This window comes from Tympanuchus pallidicinctus, unplaced genomic scaffold (genome assembly GCF_026119805.1).
Source record: "Tympanuchus pallidicinctus isolate F22 unplaced genomic scaffold, pur_lepc_1.0 scaffold130, whole genome shotgun sequence".
In the NCBI taxonomy this organism is placed as follows: Eukaryota; Metazoa; Chordata; class Aves; order Galliformes; family Phasianidae; genus Tympanuchus; species Tympanuchus pallidicinctus.
Genome location: NW_026294649.1, coordinates 34,029 through 53,433, shown reverse-complemented (window position 1 = coordinate 53,433; position 19,405 = coordinate 34,029). Strand labels below are relative to the sequence as shown.

At 50.5% G+C, this 19,405-nt stretch overlaps 1 protein-coding gene and 2 long non-coding RNA genes across 4 annotated transcripts; all 3 read left to right on the top strand.

Moving 5' to 3' along the window:
* Window positions 1-7,366: 7,366 nt before the first annotated feature.
* LOC128076254 (translation initiation factor IF-2-like) lies at window positions 7,367-9,473 on the top strand. The gene is made up of 4 exons (XM_052673699.1): window positions 7,367-7,607; window positions 7,661-8,154; window positions 8,740-8,830; window positions 9,030-9,473. Exons 1-4 carry the CDS (start codon window positions 7,367-7,369, stop codon window positions 9,035-9,037), a joined length of 834 nt encoding a protein of 277 aa, XP_052529659.1. The 3' UTR covers window positions 9,038-9,473.
* Window positions 9,474-12,653: 3,180 nt separating this feature from the next.
* LOC128076255 (uncharacterized) lies at window positions 12,654-15,099 on the top strand. 2 transcript variants are annotated; one of them, XR_008204309.1, is made up of 3 exons: window positions 12,654-12,791; window positions 13,747-14,014; window positions 14,164-15,099. It is a non-coding gene; the product is annotated as an uncharacterized LOC128076255 (long non-coding RNA). The 2 variants fall into 2 exon arrangements; XR_008204308.1 differs by lacking the exon at window positions 12,654-12,791 and adding an exon at window positions 12,798-12,960.
* Window positions 15,100-16,049: 950 nt separating this feature from the next.
* LOC128076259 (uncharacterized) lies at window positions 16,050-18,128 on the top strand. The gene is made up of 3 exons (XR_008204313.1): window positions 16,050-16,856; window positions 17,639-17,822; window positions 17,897-18,128. It is a non-coding gene; the product is annotated as an uncharacterized LOC128076259 (long non-coding RNA).
* The last annotated feature ends 1,277 nt before the right edge of the window (window positions 18,129-19,405 follow it).

Below are 19,405 nucleotides of genomic sequence, written 5' to 3'. Positions count from 1 at the left end.
ACCCCTGCACTACGGGACCTTGATGGACAGCAGAGCTTGTGCCACCATGGCAGCAGCTGCCTGGGGCACTGGGCTTCTCTATTCCCTCCTGCACACTGCCAACACATTTTCACTGCCTCTCTGCCATAGCAATGCTGTGGATCAGTTCTTCTGTGAAATCCCTCAGATCCTCAAACTCTCCTGCTCAAAATCCTACCTCAGGGAAGTTGGGCTTCTTGTCTTGTACTGTCCTTGTCTTATCTGGATGTTTTGTTTTCATTGTTTTGTCGTATGTGCAGATCTTCAGGGCCGTGCTGAGGATGCCCTCTAAGCAGGGATGGCACAAAGCCTTCTCCACGTGCCTTCCTCACCTGGCCGTTGTCTCCCTCTTTGTCAGTACTGCCATGGTTGCCTATCTGAAGCTCCCCTCAATCTCCTCCCCTTTCCTGGACCTGGTGGTGTCATTTCTGTACTCGGTGGTGCCTCCAGCAGTGAACCCCCTCCTCTATGGCATGAGGAACCAGGAGATCAAGACTGCAGTGAGCAATACATACTTCTCCAGCATCCGCAAGATGCATGCCAGCCTAAGATGAGTCTCACAGTAATTCAGAAATTGTTAGAATAATCTCTTGTTTCTATTTTTCTTATTATTATTATTTTCACAGACATGACTTCAATTTAAATCCGTTATTCTTGGCATGCTTCATTTTTGTAGTGTTTTGACACTCTCATCTCATGTACCCATAGAACAAGGAGCTCTGTTGATAAGTACAATAAGGAAGCCAGCAGAAATTCACACACACAGAATCACAGAATCACAGAATCACCTGGGTTGGAAGGGACCTCAAGGATCACGCAGTTCCAACCCCCTGCCCAGCAGGGCCACCAAACACACACAGTCACATCAGGTTGCCCAGGACCCCGTCCAACCTGGCCTTGAACACGGCCAAGGACGGGGCATCCACAACCTCCCTGGGCAGCCCGTTCCAGGCCCTAACCGCTCTCCTTGGGAAGAGCTTCCCCCTCACATCCAACCTCAATCTTCCCTCCCTCAGCTTGGATCCATTTCCCCTCGTCCTGCTGCTGTCAGCCCTTCTGAAGAGTTGACTCCCCTCCTGGCTGTAGGTTCCCTTCAGGTATTGATAGGCTGCCATGAGGTCACCCCGCAGCTTCTCTTCTCCAGGCTGAACGAGCCCAACTCCCTCAGCCTGTCCTCATAGGGGAGGTGCTCCAGCCCCCTGCTCATCTCAGTCGCCCTCCTCTGGACCCTTTCCAAGATCTCTCTGTCTTTCTTGTACTGAGGGCTCCACACCTGGACACAGGACTCCAGATGGGGCCTCACAAGAGCCGAGTAGAGAGGGACGATCACCTCCCTGTCCCTGCTGACCACCCCTCTCCTGATGGAGCCCAGGATCCCATTTGCCTTTCGAGCTGCCAGAGCGCACTGCTGCCTCATGTTCAGTCTCTCGTCCATCAGGACCCCCAGGTCCTTCTCTGCCGAGCTGCTCTCAAGGCCCACTCCTCCCAGCCTGTACGGGTGCCTGGGGTTCTTCCGGCCCAAATGCACAACCTTGCACTTTGCCGTGTTGAACCTCATCAGGTTCACCCGAGCCCAGCCCTCCAGCCTGTCGAGGTCCCTGACGGAGAGCAGCTCAAGACGCCTGGGACAGACGGGCTGAGGCTCTGGTGGCGCAAGAAGCAAAGTTTATTGTTGTTACAGGGCTTTTATATCTTTTAGCTACAGGAGTGTACAATACTTCAATCAGATAGCATTCATGCAGCTGACAGCAATACGTCATTACTTAATCAGCTCTTTGTGGATGATGGTCAGTGCAGAGATCCAAAGGTGTTCTCTCCACAGAACACGTTCTGCTCTTGGTCACGGAACGAAGAAGCTGTAGCTTATGCTTGCCAGTTTCACATGGCAGTCCTTCCCTTTCAGGAGGGGCCGCGTGTTCCCTGTTTGACCCTTTCAGGCCAGCCAGGTCTGTTTTGCTTCACATTCTTCCTCATCCCACCCTTTTCTATTTTATTAGACCAGAGGTGGTGGTGGTTTATTTTTTGTGTTTTCCATCTCCAATTTTTTAAGATTTATACGCAAATTTTGGAATCTATTTGTTATCATTTTCATCAAGCACGGACAAGCAAGAATTCCTATTATTATCATTATTGCAATGACTGTCAGCCCATAAATTCCTTTTCTAAATGATTTGAAGGACGGAAATGCAGATTTTAGAGCGCTGATAAATGTAGTAGTTTGAGTTGCTACTGAAAGATCCATATGGTGCGACTGTATCATGTCGTGAATGTGCTGCCTCCATTCCCTAAGATCTAATGACGTGTTGGCATTATTCCATGTGCCTTGAAGATGATCTTGTATTTTGTTCCAAGAGAATTTGGTATTGTTGCATTCAACAGGAGTCACACAGCTCGGTATTCTGCATGACACAAGGGAGATTCACGAGCAGCTACCATTTGTAACTGTCTTCCCAGGATGTCTGCTGTATCCTTGAAGGAGTTGAGACGCAGTTCAATCTTTTCATCCCATGTAGCTTGATTTTGTAACGCTTTAGATACATTAATTGATAACTCATTAACATAAGCTGCTGTCTGAATACGAGTTGTTAAAGAAATAGAAGCGACTGTAGTTACTGCTATGGCAGCACTGAGCGCAGCTATTCCGGCTATTATTGATCCGACCATTCGCTTAGATCTCTCTATTAATGGCAAAGCAGCTTCTTGGAGGATTTCCATTCCCTTGTCAGCATACCAATAATGTGTCAAATTTACAGGAAGATAGACGCAATCGGGTTGCTTCACTAACAAGAAGGAACTACTGCTGCTATTAAGACAATTAGAGATTATACAGTCGGTACAGTTTACTATGTTACTTACAATATTTAGCGGTCCGCTCAAAAAGGCAGGAGGTTCTGGAGCACAAGCTCGCATATAAAACTCAGTTGTGTAACTCTGCAGTCATTGCCCATTTATTATTTATTGAATCCAAGTCAAGTTTAATCGTTTTGCTTTGATTTTGTCCATAGCTGCGACTGCTTTCCATAAATTAGAATAGAACGTAGGATTGTTTTTTGTCCAAATTCCTGAGACCAAATCAATTGGTCGCCCTTGATTTCCTATCATATTCCAATCACACATAGTGGAATCAATGCACACCGTTTCGTTAGCTCGACATGCTCTCCATAAAGGTGCAAATTCTGTTTTTGGAGTGATGGTGCTTTGACATAAAGGAAAATTTAAGGGAGGCGTTCCAGAACCTCTTGTCCCATTAGCTAAATCTAGATAGAGAACATTCAGAGCCCAATGAATTCCTGTTGAAACATTGGTATCCCAGTCTTGCTGCACTACCACTCTCTCACACAGGGATTGTGTTTGATTCATCTGAAAACATACAGGCATACCATCAACCTTTCCAGAATAATTAAAACGCGCAGAGAACTCTATTATGCGTCCATCTGAATATTGCCCCATAAACATTGTTTGATTGCTGCACACCGGAATGTGCACGGGTTCATCCCAAGGAACCGGGTGGATGATAGGAGGATTGGGTACAAAGGCCCAGTATGTTTCAGCTTTACATCCGTGATGTGAGATCCACAAGGTCCTGAGGATTAGGGCCACGAGTCGTATTCTCTCGTGCATCTTTCTTTCCCAGGTCTGGGTTACAGTCAGTCTCTGCATCTTCCTCCGCAGTTTTCCCACCTTGGTTTCCGGCATGTCGGACGTCTCTCTCCGGTATCCACCGTGGTGAGGTTTCGTCTGTAGGGAAAACACAAACGTATCCTCTGCCCCACATCAGTACAGGATCAGGACCATAAGTTTTACCGTCCATTGGATCTCTCCAGTATGCCATTGGTTCATCTCTTGTTTTATTACTCCAATGTCCATCCGCAGCCGATTTTCCGTCATCATCCAGTGTCAAAAAATGTAAAACAAATAATGCATGTGATAACATAGAGGACGGAGTATCTTTAATTCCCCATGTCCCTTTTTATTTTCTTTCGTTGAGTTGTCAGTAAATGATTCCATTTTTCTGCTATGCCTTGGCCTTCTGGATGATGTGGAATTCCAGTTTCATGGTGAATTTTGTCGACAAAAGGTTGCAAAACCACTACTTCCATAAGCTGCCCGTGATCGGTTCTTAATGATTCCGGTGCTCCCATAACGCTACAACAATGCAAAAGATGGTTGCATACATGAGAGAGTTTTTCACCAGACAAGGCTGAGGCTACTGCAAAGTGAGAGAAAGTGTCAACTGTTACATGGGCATAAGAAGATTTTCCAAAGGAAGGTACATGTGTGACATCCATCTGCCACAGATCATTAGGCATTAATCCCCTGGGGTTCACTCCAAAATGAGGAACTGGTAATAAAGGGGCACAAGAAGAACCGTTCCGCATATTCGCAAGTCCAAAGCAAATATTCACCTCCACTTAACACAGCCTTCGCCAAGCTTTTCCAGTCAGAAGGGGGAAGAATATGAGCAGCTTTAAGCTCTTTCAGTTGTTTAAAAGGAATAGGCTCATAATCATTCAGAATGCCACCGTTTGCAAGTTGATGCTGTATGACAGGGAAAACTTGAGACGGAAAAAGTTGCCCAGAAAATTCATCCATTGTTTCCTCAGCTTTCCTAGCTTCTTTCAAAGCCAATTGCATAGGAGATTGTTGCATAAGCACAGCATCTGCTCCAGGCGGGGGAGGCATTCGCCCTGCTCGAAAGGCAGGCAGAACAGCAAGGGGATGTGATGGAGCTGATGGACTGTCTGTTGTGTCTGCACAGCGGCATCAGCAGCCTGTAACGCTGGGAATACAGCCGCTGAGTCCTTATGGTGAGATTCAGCAGCCTCTTTTTCTAACTCTCCCCAATCATCGGGGGGTAAAATATCCTTTGTCATGTTAGTGCCAGGAGGTTTACAAGGCGGCCAGTCCTTTGCTAATTTACAAACCAAAGGTTGCTCATATTGGGGAGGGGAGGGTGGGGGTGCCGATGGACGAAGGGATGTGATGGAGAGATTTTGATGGCGGCAAGGCAGGATATAACTTTTCTGCTGAGCGAGTGGTCCGCTGCCACTTCTCATCTCCTGTGTCTCCTCTGAGACATTCTTTTATTAGAGTCCAAAGCGTAAAGGTATCCATAGGTACCTTCTCAGGACCATGCACAGCATAACAGCCCTGGAGTCTTTCACCTACTTTGTTCCACGTTTCCATATTAATAGTTCCATCCCTGGGAAACCAGGGGCATTCTTCCTCTATAAAATCTGAAAAACGACTAATCTGACCCCGAGTCACTTTTACTCCTCGGGCAACGAATAATGATTTCAGCACTGCAGAAAAAAGGCCTCGTTCAGTACTTGCAGCTTGTCCCATTTTATCTAACAATCTGTCCAATGCCCCAGTCCTTACCTCCCTATTTCAACTCACCAACCGCGGCTCGTGGGAGGAAGCGACGCCTTTGTCACTGGAGTCCGAGATTCCCGGGTTTCGGCACCAGATGACGGAGAGCAGCTCAAGACGCCTGGGACAGACGGGCTGAGGCTCTGGTGGCGCAAGAAGCAAAGTTTATTGTTGTTACAGGGCTTTTATATCTTTTAGCTACAGGAGTGTACAATACTTCAATCAGATAGCATTCATGCAGCTGACAGCAAGACGTCATTACTTAATCAGCTCTTTGTGGATGATGGTCAGTACAGAGATCCAAAGGTGTTCTCTCCACAGAACACGTTCTGCTCTTGGTCACGGAACGAAGAAGCTGTAGCTTATGCTTGCCAGTTTCACATGGCAGTCCTTCCCTTTCAGGAGGGGCCGCGTGTTCCCTGTTTGACCCTTTCAGGCCAGCCAGGTCTGTTTTGCTTCACAGTCTTCCTCACTGGGTGATCTTTTAGGTCTTTTCCAACCTTGGTGATTCTATGATTCTATGATTCTAGAGGTGGAAAGAAAGTCTGGGGGTGGATAGGGGGTTGTGGGGAATCTACGGGGGGAAAGGTGTGAGTGGGGCTTCTGTGAGCTGGAAAGAGGGTCTGGAGGTGGAGAAAGGGTGGAAGAGGGAAACTGGGGGATTGTGGTGGGCTAGAAGCCCTGTGATGTGGAAAGGGGACCTGGGGGTGGGGAGGAGATTGTGAGGGAGAAAAGAGGAGAAAGGCTTCTGTGAGTGGAAAGGAGGGTCTGGGGGTGGAGGGGTACATTGTGGAGGGGAATATTGTGGAGGGCAACTTGAGGAGTTGAAAGGGGGAAAAGGGGTTTTTGTAGGGCAGAAAGGGCAGGTCTGGGAGTGGATGGAGGATTGTGAGGGGGAAAAAAAAAGGAGTGGGGTCTCTACAGGGAGGAAAGGGGGTCTAGGAGTGGTGAGGAGGTTGTGGGGGGCTTCTATGGGGTGGGAGTCTGGGGTAGACCTCAGGGGAGTATCTGGGGGAGAAGAGGGGAGTGGGGTGCCTATGGGGTTGAAAAAGAGTTGGAGGGGAATTTAGTGGGTTGTGGAAGGGAAAAGGGTGAACAGAGCCTCTGCAAGGCAGAAAGCGCATCTGGGGCTGGAGGGAGGAAGGGGTGGGAGGAGAGAGCCAGGGGTTGTGGGGGGCTTCTATTGGGCAGAAAAGGAGTCCGGTTGGGGGGGAATGGAGGTCAAAATGGGGGAACTGACTCCAGGGGTCAGGGAGGAGCACAGGGGACTCCAGAGGTCAGAAAAAGGGGTCAGAAGGTGGGGGGAGCAAGGAGGACACGGGACCCTGGGGGTCAAAGAGAAGGTAATGGGGGGTGATGGCAGACTCTAAGGATCAGAATGGGGGAAATGGAGTGGGGGTACCCGGGAGGAGGAGAGGGGATTCTGGGGGTCAGACAGAGGGGACTGGGAAAGTGGGGGGACTCTAGGGCACAGAATGGGGAGACTCGTGACGGGGTGGAGGGACATTAGAGATCAGAACGGGGGACAGGGGAGGGAGCGGGAGGGCGGGGGGACAGATAGGTGGAGCCTGGGGGTCAGAATGGGGGAGGCGCAGAGGGGAGGCCCGGAAGAGAACGACAGGGATCAGAACGGGGGAAACGAAGGGGGAAGAAGGGGGAGGGAGGCGCAACCCCGGGGGTCACACAGAGGGACGGGGGGGGTTGCGGGCGATCCGTGGCAGGGGGAGGGGAGGAGGGCAGTGAAACGCACGGGGTGGGGGAGGCGGGGAGACGCAGGGCAGCCGCCCCCGCCGAGCGGAACCCCGAGCACCGCAGCGACGTCACGAGGCCAACGCAGAGCGGCACGCGGCCCCTGCAGCACCTGAAGCCCGGCCCCCGCCCCGGTGCCCCCCGAACAGCCGCCTGCAGAAGCCGAGGCGGCTCTCGGAGGCCCGGCTGCTCCGCACGGCCGCCCCCTGCTCGGGTCGCGGGGCTGATGACGTCACTCAGCGGGGACGGCGCCTCGCCGCAACGACGGAGGACGGCTCGGTTCCGCCTCCGAGAACAGCTGGATTCCGACGGGGGACGGACGGGGCCGGCGGCGGTGCCTTCCCCTGACCGCCCGGCGTCCCCGAGGCACGGGGCGGCGGAGCGCCGCTTTCTCCGCGCGGAGCCCCGCGGCTCCGCCATCCCGCCGGCCCCATCGCCGTCGCGGCGGCCTCGCGTCGGCAGCCGCCGTTGGCGGGGCGCCCGCGCTCGGCCCCGCCCCCTCGCCTCTCCCATTGGTCAGTCCGCCGAACGGGGCGGGCAGTCCGGGCGGGGTCCTTTGCGCTCGGTCATCGCGTCCTCACCGCGCGGCTCCGCCCGGCTGCCCGCGGCGATGCCTGTCGTCGTGCGCCCGCTCCGCTTCCGGGGCTCCGGCTGCGGGGACGTGGGGGACCTCAGCGAGGCCGAGCCCGCGCCGCCCCGGCCCCGCTCCGCTCCGTGCGGGCCTTCCTGGAGAGCGGCGAGCGCGGGCTGGCGGCCGCCGGCAGGTGGGGGAGCGGGGCGTCCGGGCGGGCGGCGCGGCCCGGCGATGGCGCTGGGGAACTCGCTGGAGACGAGCGGCTCCGCGGGCGCCTTGACGTCGCGCTGCAGGCGGCGGTCGCGAGGCCGGCGCTGTGCGGAGCGGGACGCTTCTACGTGCGTGCTGGAACTTTCCTGCTGGAAACAGCGCAGAGCAGCGCGGCACGATGGAGAGATGCGTGTGAACTCGCAGCCTGGTGGTACCTGAACGCTTTCCGTGTCGGTCCCTGTTCCGTTTGTGCCTGCAGTGGTTGCAGTTGAGTGCTCTCGCTGTGCACGCACTGAACGCCTGCGTTCCAAAAACTAGCTGCTGTTTTTAAGGCTGTCTCCTCGCCAAATCTTACTCTTCCGTACTTGTTGGAAAGATTTCAAGTGGGGTGAAGAAAATCTCAGCTGTTTCACTTGTCAGCAGTGCAACGACTCTGAAGGGCTAACGAGTGTATTTGCTGTAGGCTGTTCCCTTCTCTGTAATGCAGCCGCATTAACTGACATTAAGGTTATTGATACGGGAGGGAGGGGAATGACCCGAGTAGCTCTCGCACACTTCTTGCATAGACAGCAGAGCTTGATGAAGCTGAATTCTGTGCTTTATGGAATGCAATCAGTTTTCCTTTTGCACAAGTGCTTGCGCTCAGAACATCGCTTTCTCTTGTGCGCTCTTACAGCTGTTTGCAATCGTTCAGTTTCTCACCTCGTGTCCTTTCCTGAAAAGAAACAAGCTTGTTTCCTAACTTGTAAGACTAAATGAAGAGATTTGCTTTTTGTTGTCAAGAAGCTGTAGCAATTCTTTTCTTTGCTCGCCAGATTCCTAAACCAAAGTCAAAACTAATAAGAGGAGATGGGGCTGGGCAAGATGTGCTGGAAATGTTGGCCTGCGACCGAAAAAGCCAGTGTGGTAATGAAACCAGTAATTACAGATGTTCCGTAGTTCTGCTTTAATCTTATGAGCAGCTCATGTCAGAGTTAAAGGCTTGTTAAAGAGCACGCTTGGCGTCTTGGAACACACCATGAAACGTTCTGCATTTTGGCTGCGTATGAATTGCAAGCAGCGGTTTGATCCTGACACGTACTGGGCTTTTTCTTTGTGTCTGCAGGACGTTAAGATAGAATTTGACTTCCAGTGTCTCCTAGTCTGCTGGTTTCTGCCTACTAATACACTATTTGTAAGCACTGCTCGTCCCAAGTGTAAAAGAAAATACTGCTCTTTTCCTGTCACTTCTGTTCCCTTCTTTGTTCCAACAGGTTTGCTGCTTTTTTTCCTTTCTTTTTTTCTTTCTTTCTTTTTCTTTTTTATTATGGTAAAGCTGAGGCAGTCATTTTCAGTCTTCACTGTCCTATGGGCTGTAGATGAAAACCAAGAAAACACCGGGCATCGGGCTGAATTGTTCCTGAATAGGTGAGACTGACAGCTACTTATTTTGAGGACAATTGCAGCGCCCTTATAATAAAAATTCACAGTAACTCTGGAGAACTGGATTTGAAAATGCCTTGGGACTGCTGTCAGCCCATATGCTAGAAGAGTGGCTTAATTACAGGGAGAGTGTAAGGAAGAAATTTGCAAATATCTGAAGGGAAATCTTGCTTCCCAGCCTGAAGCAGCAGGCTTTTGCACGAGGAAGTAACGGTGTGTTTTTCTGTAGGCGCCTGTCTGTGGCACGAACGGAGCTGCACCTCAGCACGTCGACGTGCTCAGCAACAAGCGATCCACGCGCCGCCTCTGCACAGCACTTGTGCTGCTGTGCTTCCTCAAGGCACCTGTGGTGCACCTGTGTGTTTTGATGCTCCGTCTGCTGGAATCCTTTCTCCTCGTGGAGGTGATGATCGCTACAACTACGGCCTGCCCCAGGCGAGCGCAAATCCACCTCTGCCTGAAGCAGGCTGTTTTACAAGACCTGCGTTTGCACCCACAGGTTTAAAACCTGCAGAGTCCTGTGTCAGTGCCGCACAGGACAAATTAGGATCCGCCTTTGCGACAAAGGAAGGGCAGTGGGACTGTAACATCTCTGCAGTGAGAAATGAACCCGCTGCCCCAAAATGTGCTGCCCTGCAGAACGCAAACAAAACTCGTTCAGCAGTATCTCTTCAAGAACTGTCCTTTCAACTCGATGGGAAAACCCCAGCGTGTACCTCTCAGAATCTGGCAGATGCTGAAGCGGAGCCTGCAGAGGGAAGATGTAACTTCTCAGTGTGGATGCCTCCAGGTGGATTTAAATTTGGCATAGAGGAGTGCAATACAAATTGCGCTAAGGAAGACGATCCGCCCAAGGAGCGTACAGCAGGCTTGACAAACATGGATGGAAAAGACAAAAATGAACTGCCCTCAGGTGGTGGAGTTACACTCCAATCTCAAGAAACAGCAAACAGGGACAAGAGTGAGCCCAGCTGTGAGAAAGGCACGTGGATAACAGCTCATGTTTCTGGTACGAACGCAGCCAAAGCGTCTCCTTGTGGTGCCAACTCTGTAGCTGTGCTGGAGGAAGCTACCAGGGAACACAGCGACCTCAGCCATGGTGGTGATGGTTCTGATGCCGCTGTAGAGGCCTCAGAGGCTTTAAGCACCTGTGAAACGCCAAGAAAAACCGTGGTGTCTGCTCCAAAGTTTGTATTGAGGTCTGAATGTGTCAAGAGCGTTTTCAGTAACGAAAAGACATTCCCATCTGGCAAGACCTCGGCCATCGGTTCCCTCTTTGGATTCGGCTTTAATCCTCCAGGAAGGAGCGCTGATGGAATTTGAACATCTCAGAAAGCAGAGCAGGAAAAACCGGGAGTGGCTGAAGCAGCCAAAAGCTGCAGTGCAGCTCAGGAACCTTGGGAGAGCGAGGCATCCAAGCTGGCTCCTCCAGCACAAGATGGGCCCTCCGACTTCTCGTTTAAAGTTCTGGAAGAAGGTGAGCGTTAACTGAGCTAGTAATTTATTCAGCTGTGCTGCTCATTAGTCAGTCATTCATTAGTGCTGGTCATTGAGTTCTTCTGTCTTAATAGGACGTCGATTCTTTCAGTGCCAGTGCAGGTCTGTGATCTCCAAATCCTAGACTTTCAACTTGAGTGATGCTGAGCTGTAGCTGTTTGCACGTGAGAGCAGAAACGTGCCTTATGCAGGATTCAGCGTTGGTCTGCAGTGAGACAGGGAGCTGCGGGTAGGATTTTGGAATGTGTGCGAGGCGCTGTTTAAGATGTCAGGGTGAAGTGCTGAGTGCCTTTTTGAGCTGAACTGGCAGTGGATGTGCGCAGGCCTCGCTCTGACTGGCCACTACGAGAGCAGCACGTGTGCTTCAGCTTCAACTCGAGTCATCCCTTCAACTCGGAGGCATCCTGCTGCTCTGCCTCCATTCCTTTCCGGTAGCTTTACATCTTTATGCCTTGGATTGCCCTGGTTTTTCTTGTGCTTCCCAGAAGAGATGTGAAATAAGTTCTGTTCAGTCGCTGTGTCAGATCTTCTGGAATTTCACATGCTCAGAGCTCATCGGTAGTACAGCTGCTGCAGACAGCTTTCCGTTTCTGACTGGCTTTTGCAGTCCTTGGTTTTGCTTTTCCTCTGCAGATGATTCCCGTGTGGCTCTTCCTTGTAGCTGTGTTTTGTTTGGTGTAAGGCCATCACTGATTCTTGTAACGGTATGAAAATGCTGACCTGTTCCTGGTCTGAGACTTGAATTTCAAAGGGAAGGGGAAAGTATAGTGCTGCTGGAACCAACAGACTCTAACAGTACTTCAACTGAGAAAACCTGTCATCTTCCATTTGGCCAGTCACCCTTTCTGAGGCTGTGAGTGTCTGTATAGTAATAAAAGGTGGCACATATTGGGCTACCAGAAATATAAGTAAATGTCAAAGGAAGCTGGTGTCTGTAGTGGCAGTGGCAAGTTTGAAATCTTCATTATTGCACGGAGGTTCTTGGATAGCAGCAGAAAACCAAAGCATGGCGGATTTACAGTTCCTTAGTTATCCTGAATGAGTGTCTTTTTATCTAAGGATGCCTTTTCAAAAGCTCTGAATGCAAGATGTTCTGAGTATCGTTAGGTTGCTTCATAATGTACGTGCCAGAAATGATCTCAGTATTTAGCTGTCTTATCAGCTGTTTTCCACTGATGTTTGTTCTTGGCAGCAGGCCCCCCAGTCAAACCTGAGCTGCAGAGGGAATGTGTTACTGCTTCTCAGGTGTCTCAGGGAGAGAAAGGAAACAGCTTTGCCTCCTAAAGTAGAAACGGCTTTGGCTGGTAGAATTCCTCCTAGCAGGTATGTAAGAGTGGAGGGATTTCAGAGCAGTTTCCAAGGGAAATGGTGCTCGTTTTGGAATCGCACTGCTCCAAAGGCACTTCAGTCTCTTGTCGAGTCCAGCTTGAGTGTGTCTTAAGAGTAATGAAGAGTTCTTGTTTGTTTTTTTGCCCAGTTGTTCGCTTCCCTTAATCCCTGTTACTTAGCTGCTCTGAAGCAGTAGGAGCTGTAGGAGCTGTAGGAAAGTTGGAGACTGAGAACTTTCAGTCATGATTTCTCTGTACTGCAGTTGTAATTAGAAATGGAGAAATTTATCAGTTGCTGGGAGGGAGGGAGAGAGGGAGGGAGAGGAGGGGGGAAATGCGGCTTTATTGGAGGGAGCGGTTATTCTTAGTGTCCAGCCTTAATGTAGTTTGAAAGTTAGGCTCTCATGGCTTATTTGCTTCCTGTTCTATTAATCGTGCTGACTTATTCTTCCTTCCTTGTACAGATTTACATACTGAGCAACCAGTGAACAGCAGCGGAATTTGTGCAGTCAGCTGCGAGCAGCGAAGAAGCAGAATGCACAGAAACTGCTCACGTATCTCAGGATTTACCAGGAGGTGGTGATGCAGCTTTTTAGGAAGGAGAAGAACTGCAAGCTCAAGTAGAGATGAGTTTAACTGGAAGTAGCCTTGCGTAGCTTTGTAAGGCTTAACACAGTTGTTCGTGTCTGGATTTCGTGTTTGACCCTAGCGTGCCTAATAGGATGAGAAGCTTGCAATGACTGTAATCTTCTAGTTTGGCCTCCTGTAAAGAACAGACCTTAATTGCAGGTTAGTGTAATGATTCAGAGCACCAATAAACAGTAGGTGGTGTCCTTTAATTGGAGCAGCTGATCTGGTGAAGTCTGCAGAATGTCGTCTTCCTCTTTCTTCAATATCTGTCTGCCTTTCCTCATCTCTTCATCACAGTATGACTTCTGTGGGGTTCTTCTCGCCTTACCTGCTCTTTTTCTCCTTCGGTGTCACTTCTCCCACCAGAAATGCTTGTCTGTCACGCGTTTCTGCAGTTCTTCCAAGTTTTTCTGTAGCTTTGGAAGATGTGTCAATTGAAGAATGTTAAAAGCCAGTAATGCGCACGTAGAAAGCGTGGAGGACATGCAGCTGTGAGGCCTCCGTTTATTATTTTCAGTTGATTCTTGTTCTGTCAGATGCCAGCATGAAGTTATTTCACGGTCTTTAAGAGGAGAGCACCTGGGATGCTAACAGTGCTGCGTTATCACTTAGCACATCATTCAGCAGGCCTGAAATTTCGCTGGGGAATTGTGGCCAGCACACTGGATAGCTTAAGAATCAAACAACTTGCTATGCAGCGTGGTGCAGGCAGTGTTGCATTGCTAAAATGAATTTCAAACGCTGGAACTTGTTGGGCTCTTCCATTTGGAGAAGGCAGGGCTTTTCATTCACTTCAGTGCATGATGAGCGTCGAGCTGAGGGTACAAAGCCACTGAAGAAAGGAAAACGCTGAATAATTTTGCATTATCTGATGTCAGAATTGTAACAGTGCTGTAGGTGACAACGGCTTCTGGGGAAATCACGCATTACTGTGCTGTGTTTTAGGTGGAGGTAAAGTCTGGAGAAGAATGTGAAGGAATTGTCTTCAAAGAGAGGGCAGAACTTTACAGCTGGGCCAGAGATGCCGCTCAGCGGAAGGAGCTCTTGGAGAGCTGAAGCTCCTCTTCCGGACACAGCAGAAGTATTCCAGGAGCCTCGTGAGAAGGGGCCGAGTTGCTGAGGTGTGTGCAAAGCATGTCATCGCCACAGAAATGAACTCATTGCCCTCTGAGACATCAAACTGCTTGAATTTGGACAGCTACAGGTGATGCTGGTGAGTCGGTTGGGTGGTTTTTACAGTTCTTTCCGGTCTCTCCTGCAGTTTGGCTTTGTTTTACCCTGGAGATCCTACAGAACAAAAGCTGCTGATCTCTGGCTGCAGTGAGTAGAGCTAAGGAAATCTCTTCTTGGGTTTGTTTTCAGACGGTGAAGTGGAAGTAGAGCGAGTTGCGGTCAGATTAGAAGTTCAAGACCTGGCTGATTCTTTCGAGAGCAGATTGAAGAATGCCAGCAGAGCTTGTCAGAGCTGCAGAAGGGCCAGCTCTCTGTGGCAGCGGAGCTGTCAAAGGACACCGGCCCTGTTGTTGTGTATTTGGACGTTTCTGCCAGCGATGAACCTTCAGGACACACAGCCACGGAGCTGCTTTCACACATTGTCCCTCGGACGGCTGAAAAGCTCAGGGCCCTGTGCACAGGGGAGAAAGGCTCGTGGATTCAGGAGTACCACGTTTCACAGGATAGTTAGTGACTTCCTATGTCAGGTAAGCTTAACGTGAAGGCTTTTCACGGAGAGAAAAAGCCCACCTGGGCTGCAGCACCGCATGGATCCTGCCTGAAAGTGGGCTTTTCCAGTTTTTGACTGTAGTGAGAGTAGCCAAAATCAGCAGGGCTGCTGTCAGCAGCGACGCCTCAAGCTTTCCCGACACTTCTAGAGAGGATCACGTTTGATTCTTGGGGAGCTGTGACTTCATGGGAACGCCACAGCCTGCGTGTGAGACTTCATTTTGTTCGTGCTGTTATCTGCCTGATGGCTCCTCTTTGACAGCTGTTTGATTTGTGGGCTCTTAGAGCCAGCTTTCAGCCTTTGGCAGCAGCAGGAAGCGGAGCTCCCGACGTGTTGTAGGCAGCGTTTGCTCTGCTCAGGGGCCTTGGCTGCAGCGTGTGTGCAGAGAACAGCGTGCGTGTTTGGCATGGCTGTGCAGCAGAGAACAGAAATGGTAGTTTTGTCATTTTTCAGTGCCTCCCAGGACAGCACTCTGTGGTAGATCAGAAATTGGTGTGCGTGTTGGATTTGCTGTTTAGCAGGTGCATTCTCCTGCTGCATCTCTGTGCATCTCTGTATCCTACTGTACTTTGACTGCAGGACTTTTCTCGCAGTAGGGTCAAGGCCACCCAAACTCAGGTCTGTTGTGCTTTGAGTATGGAGCCCTTTCAAGGCTTGATTAAGACCTGGCAGAGTAGAAGCCAACGCTGTGTGAACGACAATTCAAGAGTGTCCTTTTCTGGAACTGCGCCCACAAATGGTCAGAATTCACTGTAGGATGCTTGTGATTGTTTTGTACTATTAAGTTCTGTCCATGAGAGCTTGTTCTCCCTATTCTGTCAAAAATACTGTTAGGAATTCTTGATGGTACTGTGCTCTCAAGTATGCAAACCTTTTTTTCGTATTAGAGGCACAATTTTTATATCAATGCATCGTAGCAAGCCAGATTTCCTTTCCTCCTTATGGAAAACCAGATGCTTTCAAACATCTTTCCAGTGTCATGAATAAAGGCTCCGTTCTTAAAACCTGTATCCCCTCCGTTGTGTGAAGGCTTGAGCGGGGTGGAAAAGCAGCCAGGCAGCCTGCCTTCTTTTGTAACACTGTTGGGATTTTGGGCTGTGCCATGGGTTCAGTTGCTCGTAGTCAACAGCGATTCCTTGGAACTGTCATTCAGTTCCAGTGTGTTTGTTTTGTCTCGATTAGTTTTGCTTTTCCACGTGCCGCTGCCCACAGGCACAGCCCTGCTGCTCAGAGAGCTGGGAACAATCCCTAACTTGAGGCTGCGCAGCTCTGCCTCGCGAGGTTCCGTCCACCCCTCGCTGGCAGGGTGCAGCCATCAGCCTCCCTGGGCTCTGTGGCAGTCCTGGGCCCTTCACACATCCTGTTTGTTCAAGTTCTTGGTAGCGTACGCCGTGCTGTGCTGTGTCTGATGCTCAGCTGTGAACGATCCTGATCATCTGCTGCAAATGCACTCCTGCGCTGCTGCTGGTGGCTGATCTGAGTGAGCTGGCCAGGCAGTGGCCAACCAGTTCAGGCCCACATTTGCTGTCACGGTGTGTGGTATCGCGCTCTTCTTCCCGTTTCCCAGCAGATCACAGGGCCTTGCAGCAACAGGGTGTTGAGATCCGCGCTCTCTCGCCCGGTGTGGCTCCCTCCTGCACCGGGCACGAGGTCCAGTGGGAACAGCACAAGCATTTTTATCTGCTTGCTTGGGCTTTTTACAGTCCCTTTGTACACGTGGGCCTTCCTGTGCCCAAAGCCAGAAGAAAGGGGGCTTGCTGCTCCATACCCAGAAGAAAGGGGTTGTCCTGGGCCAGAAACCAGAACGAAGGGACTGGCTGGACTAAAACACAGAAGGAACGTGGCGGGCTGGGCAGACAGCCAGAAGGAACGGGGCTTCCTGGGGCAGAATGGAGCAGGAAAGCAGCCTGCTGGGCAGCAAATCCGTCAGGGAGATTCTTGCTGTGCAGAAGCTGAGAAGGAAGGGGGCTCACCAGGAAGAAACCCCGATGGCAGAGGGCTTGCTCAGCTCAAAGCCAGAAAGAAGTGGACTTGCTCTACTGAAACAGTGAAGAAGAGAGGCTGGAAAGGTCAAACGCCAGAAGGAATGAGGATTGCTGGGCCCAAAGCCGGAAGGAAAGGTCCTTGCTGGGCTGGAATGAATAGAGAAGGGTTTTGCTGCTCCTGAGCCCAGAAGGAAGAGGGCTTGTAAGACCATACCCAGAAGAAAGGGGGAGTGCTGGGCAACAAACCAGAAGGAAGGGGGCTTGCTGGACTCAAACCCAGAAGGAAGGGGCTTGCTGGTCCATACCCAGAAAGAAGTGGGTGTGCTGCGCCACAAAGCAACAAGAAGGTGCTTGCTGGGTCCTGAACTAGAAGAAAGGGGGCTTGCTGGGCCACAAATGGAGAAGAAGGGGGCTTGCTGGACTTGGTTAGGGTTAGAGTTAGTTTTAGGTTTGGGGCAGTGAAAGCTTAGGTTAGGGTTAGTGTTAGAGTTTGGTGTTAGTGTTGAGTTTTAGGGTTATGCTTGGGGTTAGGGTTTGGGCTAGGGTAGGGTTAGGGTTCGGTTAAGTTTGAGGGTAAGGGTTAGGGTTAGGTTCAGTGCTAGGTTTACATTTAGGGTTAGGATACAGCTGGGGTTAGGATTAAGGTTAGGATTAGGGTTAGTGTTTGTTTTGGGTTAGGGACTGGGTCAGGGTTAGGGTTGATGTTCAGGTTGGGTTAATATTAGTGTGAGGGTTAGTATTTGCAGAAAGGTTTAGAGCAAGGTTTCAGGTTTGCATTAGAGTTAGGGTTGGGGTTAGAGTTTGGGGTTAATTTTGGGTAGTGTTAGGGTTAGGGATTGGGTTTGGTTGAGGGTTAAACTTATGGTAAGATTTAGGGTTGAGCTTAGGGTTAGGGTTTGGAGTTAGGTTTAGGATTAATGTTATGGCTAGGCTTAGAGTAAGGTTTAGAGTTAGGGTTAGGGTTATGTTTAGGGCAGGGTTTGGGTTAAAGTTAGGGTTGTGGGCTAGGGTGTAGTATCCTCTGTACAGATTCCATTGTGATACACGACTGAACCATTTGCCATTTCACATTTAATCCTTAGGGGCACCGAGTCAATGGGGGTTTCACGTGTTCTCATGTTCAATACAGAACCAGCAGTGGCAGCAACGATGTCGAGACAACGACTTTCACAGGCATGAGAAGTAATGGAGATGTGCACAGTTCTTCCAGCCGCTGTGCAAAGAGCGAATCCAAACCAGCGCTCTTCTTTACAAGTCCCTTCATGCTGTGAGGTTTCTGCCAACGGTGGGTGTGCTTACAACAGAGACATGAGGTGAGCTCTGGGTTTTACTGACTCTTTCTGTGATGATTCTACGATTACTTTTGACCTTTTCGTTTTCCTTTTAGTTTTCTTTCATTGTTATTTTGTTCCAGGCGTGTACCTGGACAGAGCCCAGCAGTTCCATGATACCATTGTGTCCGTGATGCTTTCCTAGTGAAGGGAGTTTCACCTGGGTGATACCTCCTTGTACAGCCAAATGCACTGAAACCAAAACGAACCTTGCTGTTATTCATTTCATGTGGTCATTTAAGTGGCCATTTTAATACAATGTATTTTAATCAGAGAGATGCCAGTCAGTCAGAGATCCCCCACGACATCCTTATAGCAAAGCTGAGGAAGAGTGGGATGGATGAGTGGACAGTGAGGTGGGTTGAGAACTGGCTGACTGGCAGAGCACAGAGGGTCGTTGTTGGTGGTGCAGAGTCCGGTTGGAGGCCTGTAAGCAGCGCTGTTCCTCAGGGGTCTGTGCTGGGTCCGGTCTTGTTCAACATCTTCATCAGTGACCTTGATGAGGGGATGGTGGCCACCCTCAGCAAGTTTGTGATGATACGAAGTTGGGAGGATTGGCTGAAGGCCGTGCTGCCATTCAGCGAGAGCTGGACAGGCTGGAGAGCTGGGCAGAAAAAAACCAGATGAGGTTTAACAAAAGCAAGTGTAGAGTCTTGCATCTGGGGAGGAATAATTGCATGCACCAGTACAGGTTGGGGGATGAGCTGCTGGAGGGGAGCCCTGCGGAAAGGGACCTGGGTGTCCTGGTGGATGACAGGTTGCCGTGAGCCAGCAGTGTGCCCTTGTGGCCAAAAAGGCCAATGGCATCCTGGGGTGCATTAAAAAGAGCGTGGCCAGCAGGTCGAGGGAGGTGATCCTCCCCCTCTGCTCTGCCCTGGTAAGGCCTCATCTGGAGCACTGCGTCCAGTTCTGGGCTCCCCAGTACAAAACAGACAGGGATCTCTTGGAAAGAGTCCAGCGGAGGGCCACGAAGATGGTGAAGGGCCTGGAGCATCTCTGCTATGAGGAAAGGCTGAGTGAACTGGGTCTGTTCAGCCTTGAGAAAAGGAGACTGAGAGGGGACTTGATCCAGGTCTATAAATATCTGAGGTGTGGGGGGCAGAATGGCGAGGCCAGACTGTTTTCAGTGGTGAGTGGAGACAGGACGAGGGGAAACGGCTGGAAACTGCAGCATAGGAAGTTCCGCACAAATGTGCACAAGAACTTCTGTACAGTGAGGTGAGGAGCACTGGAACAGGCTGCAGGGAGGTGGGGGAGTCTCCTGCTCTGGAGATGTTCCAGACCTGCCTGGATGCCGACCTGTGTGACCTGCTGTAGGAACTGCTTTGGCAGGGGGTTGGACTCGATGAGCTCTGAGGTCCCTTCCAACCCCTACAATTCTGTGATTCTGTGATTCTGTGAAGATTAATATGAGGGAGTGTGTAAGAGATACACAAAAGAAATTCCTCATTGGACATGAAACCACCCAGAGCTGGGGAACAACGATAGGAGCTCTGCAATGAGGACATGCATGCGTTCTGTGCAAGAAATTACAACTGGATTCTCTGCTATGCTTTCAGCTAGGT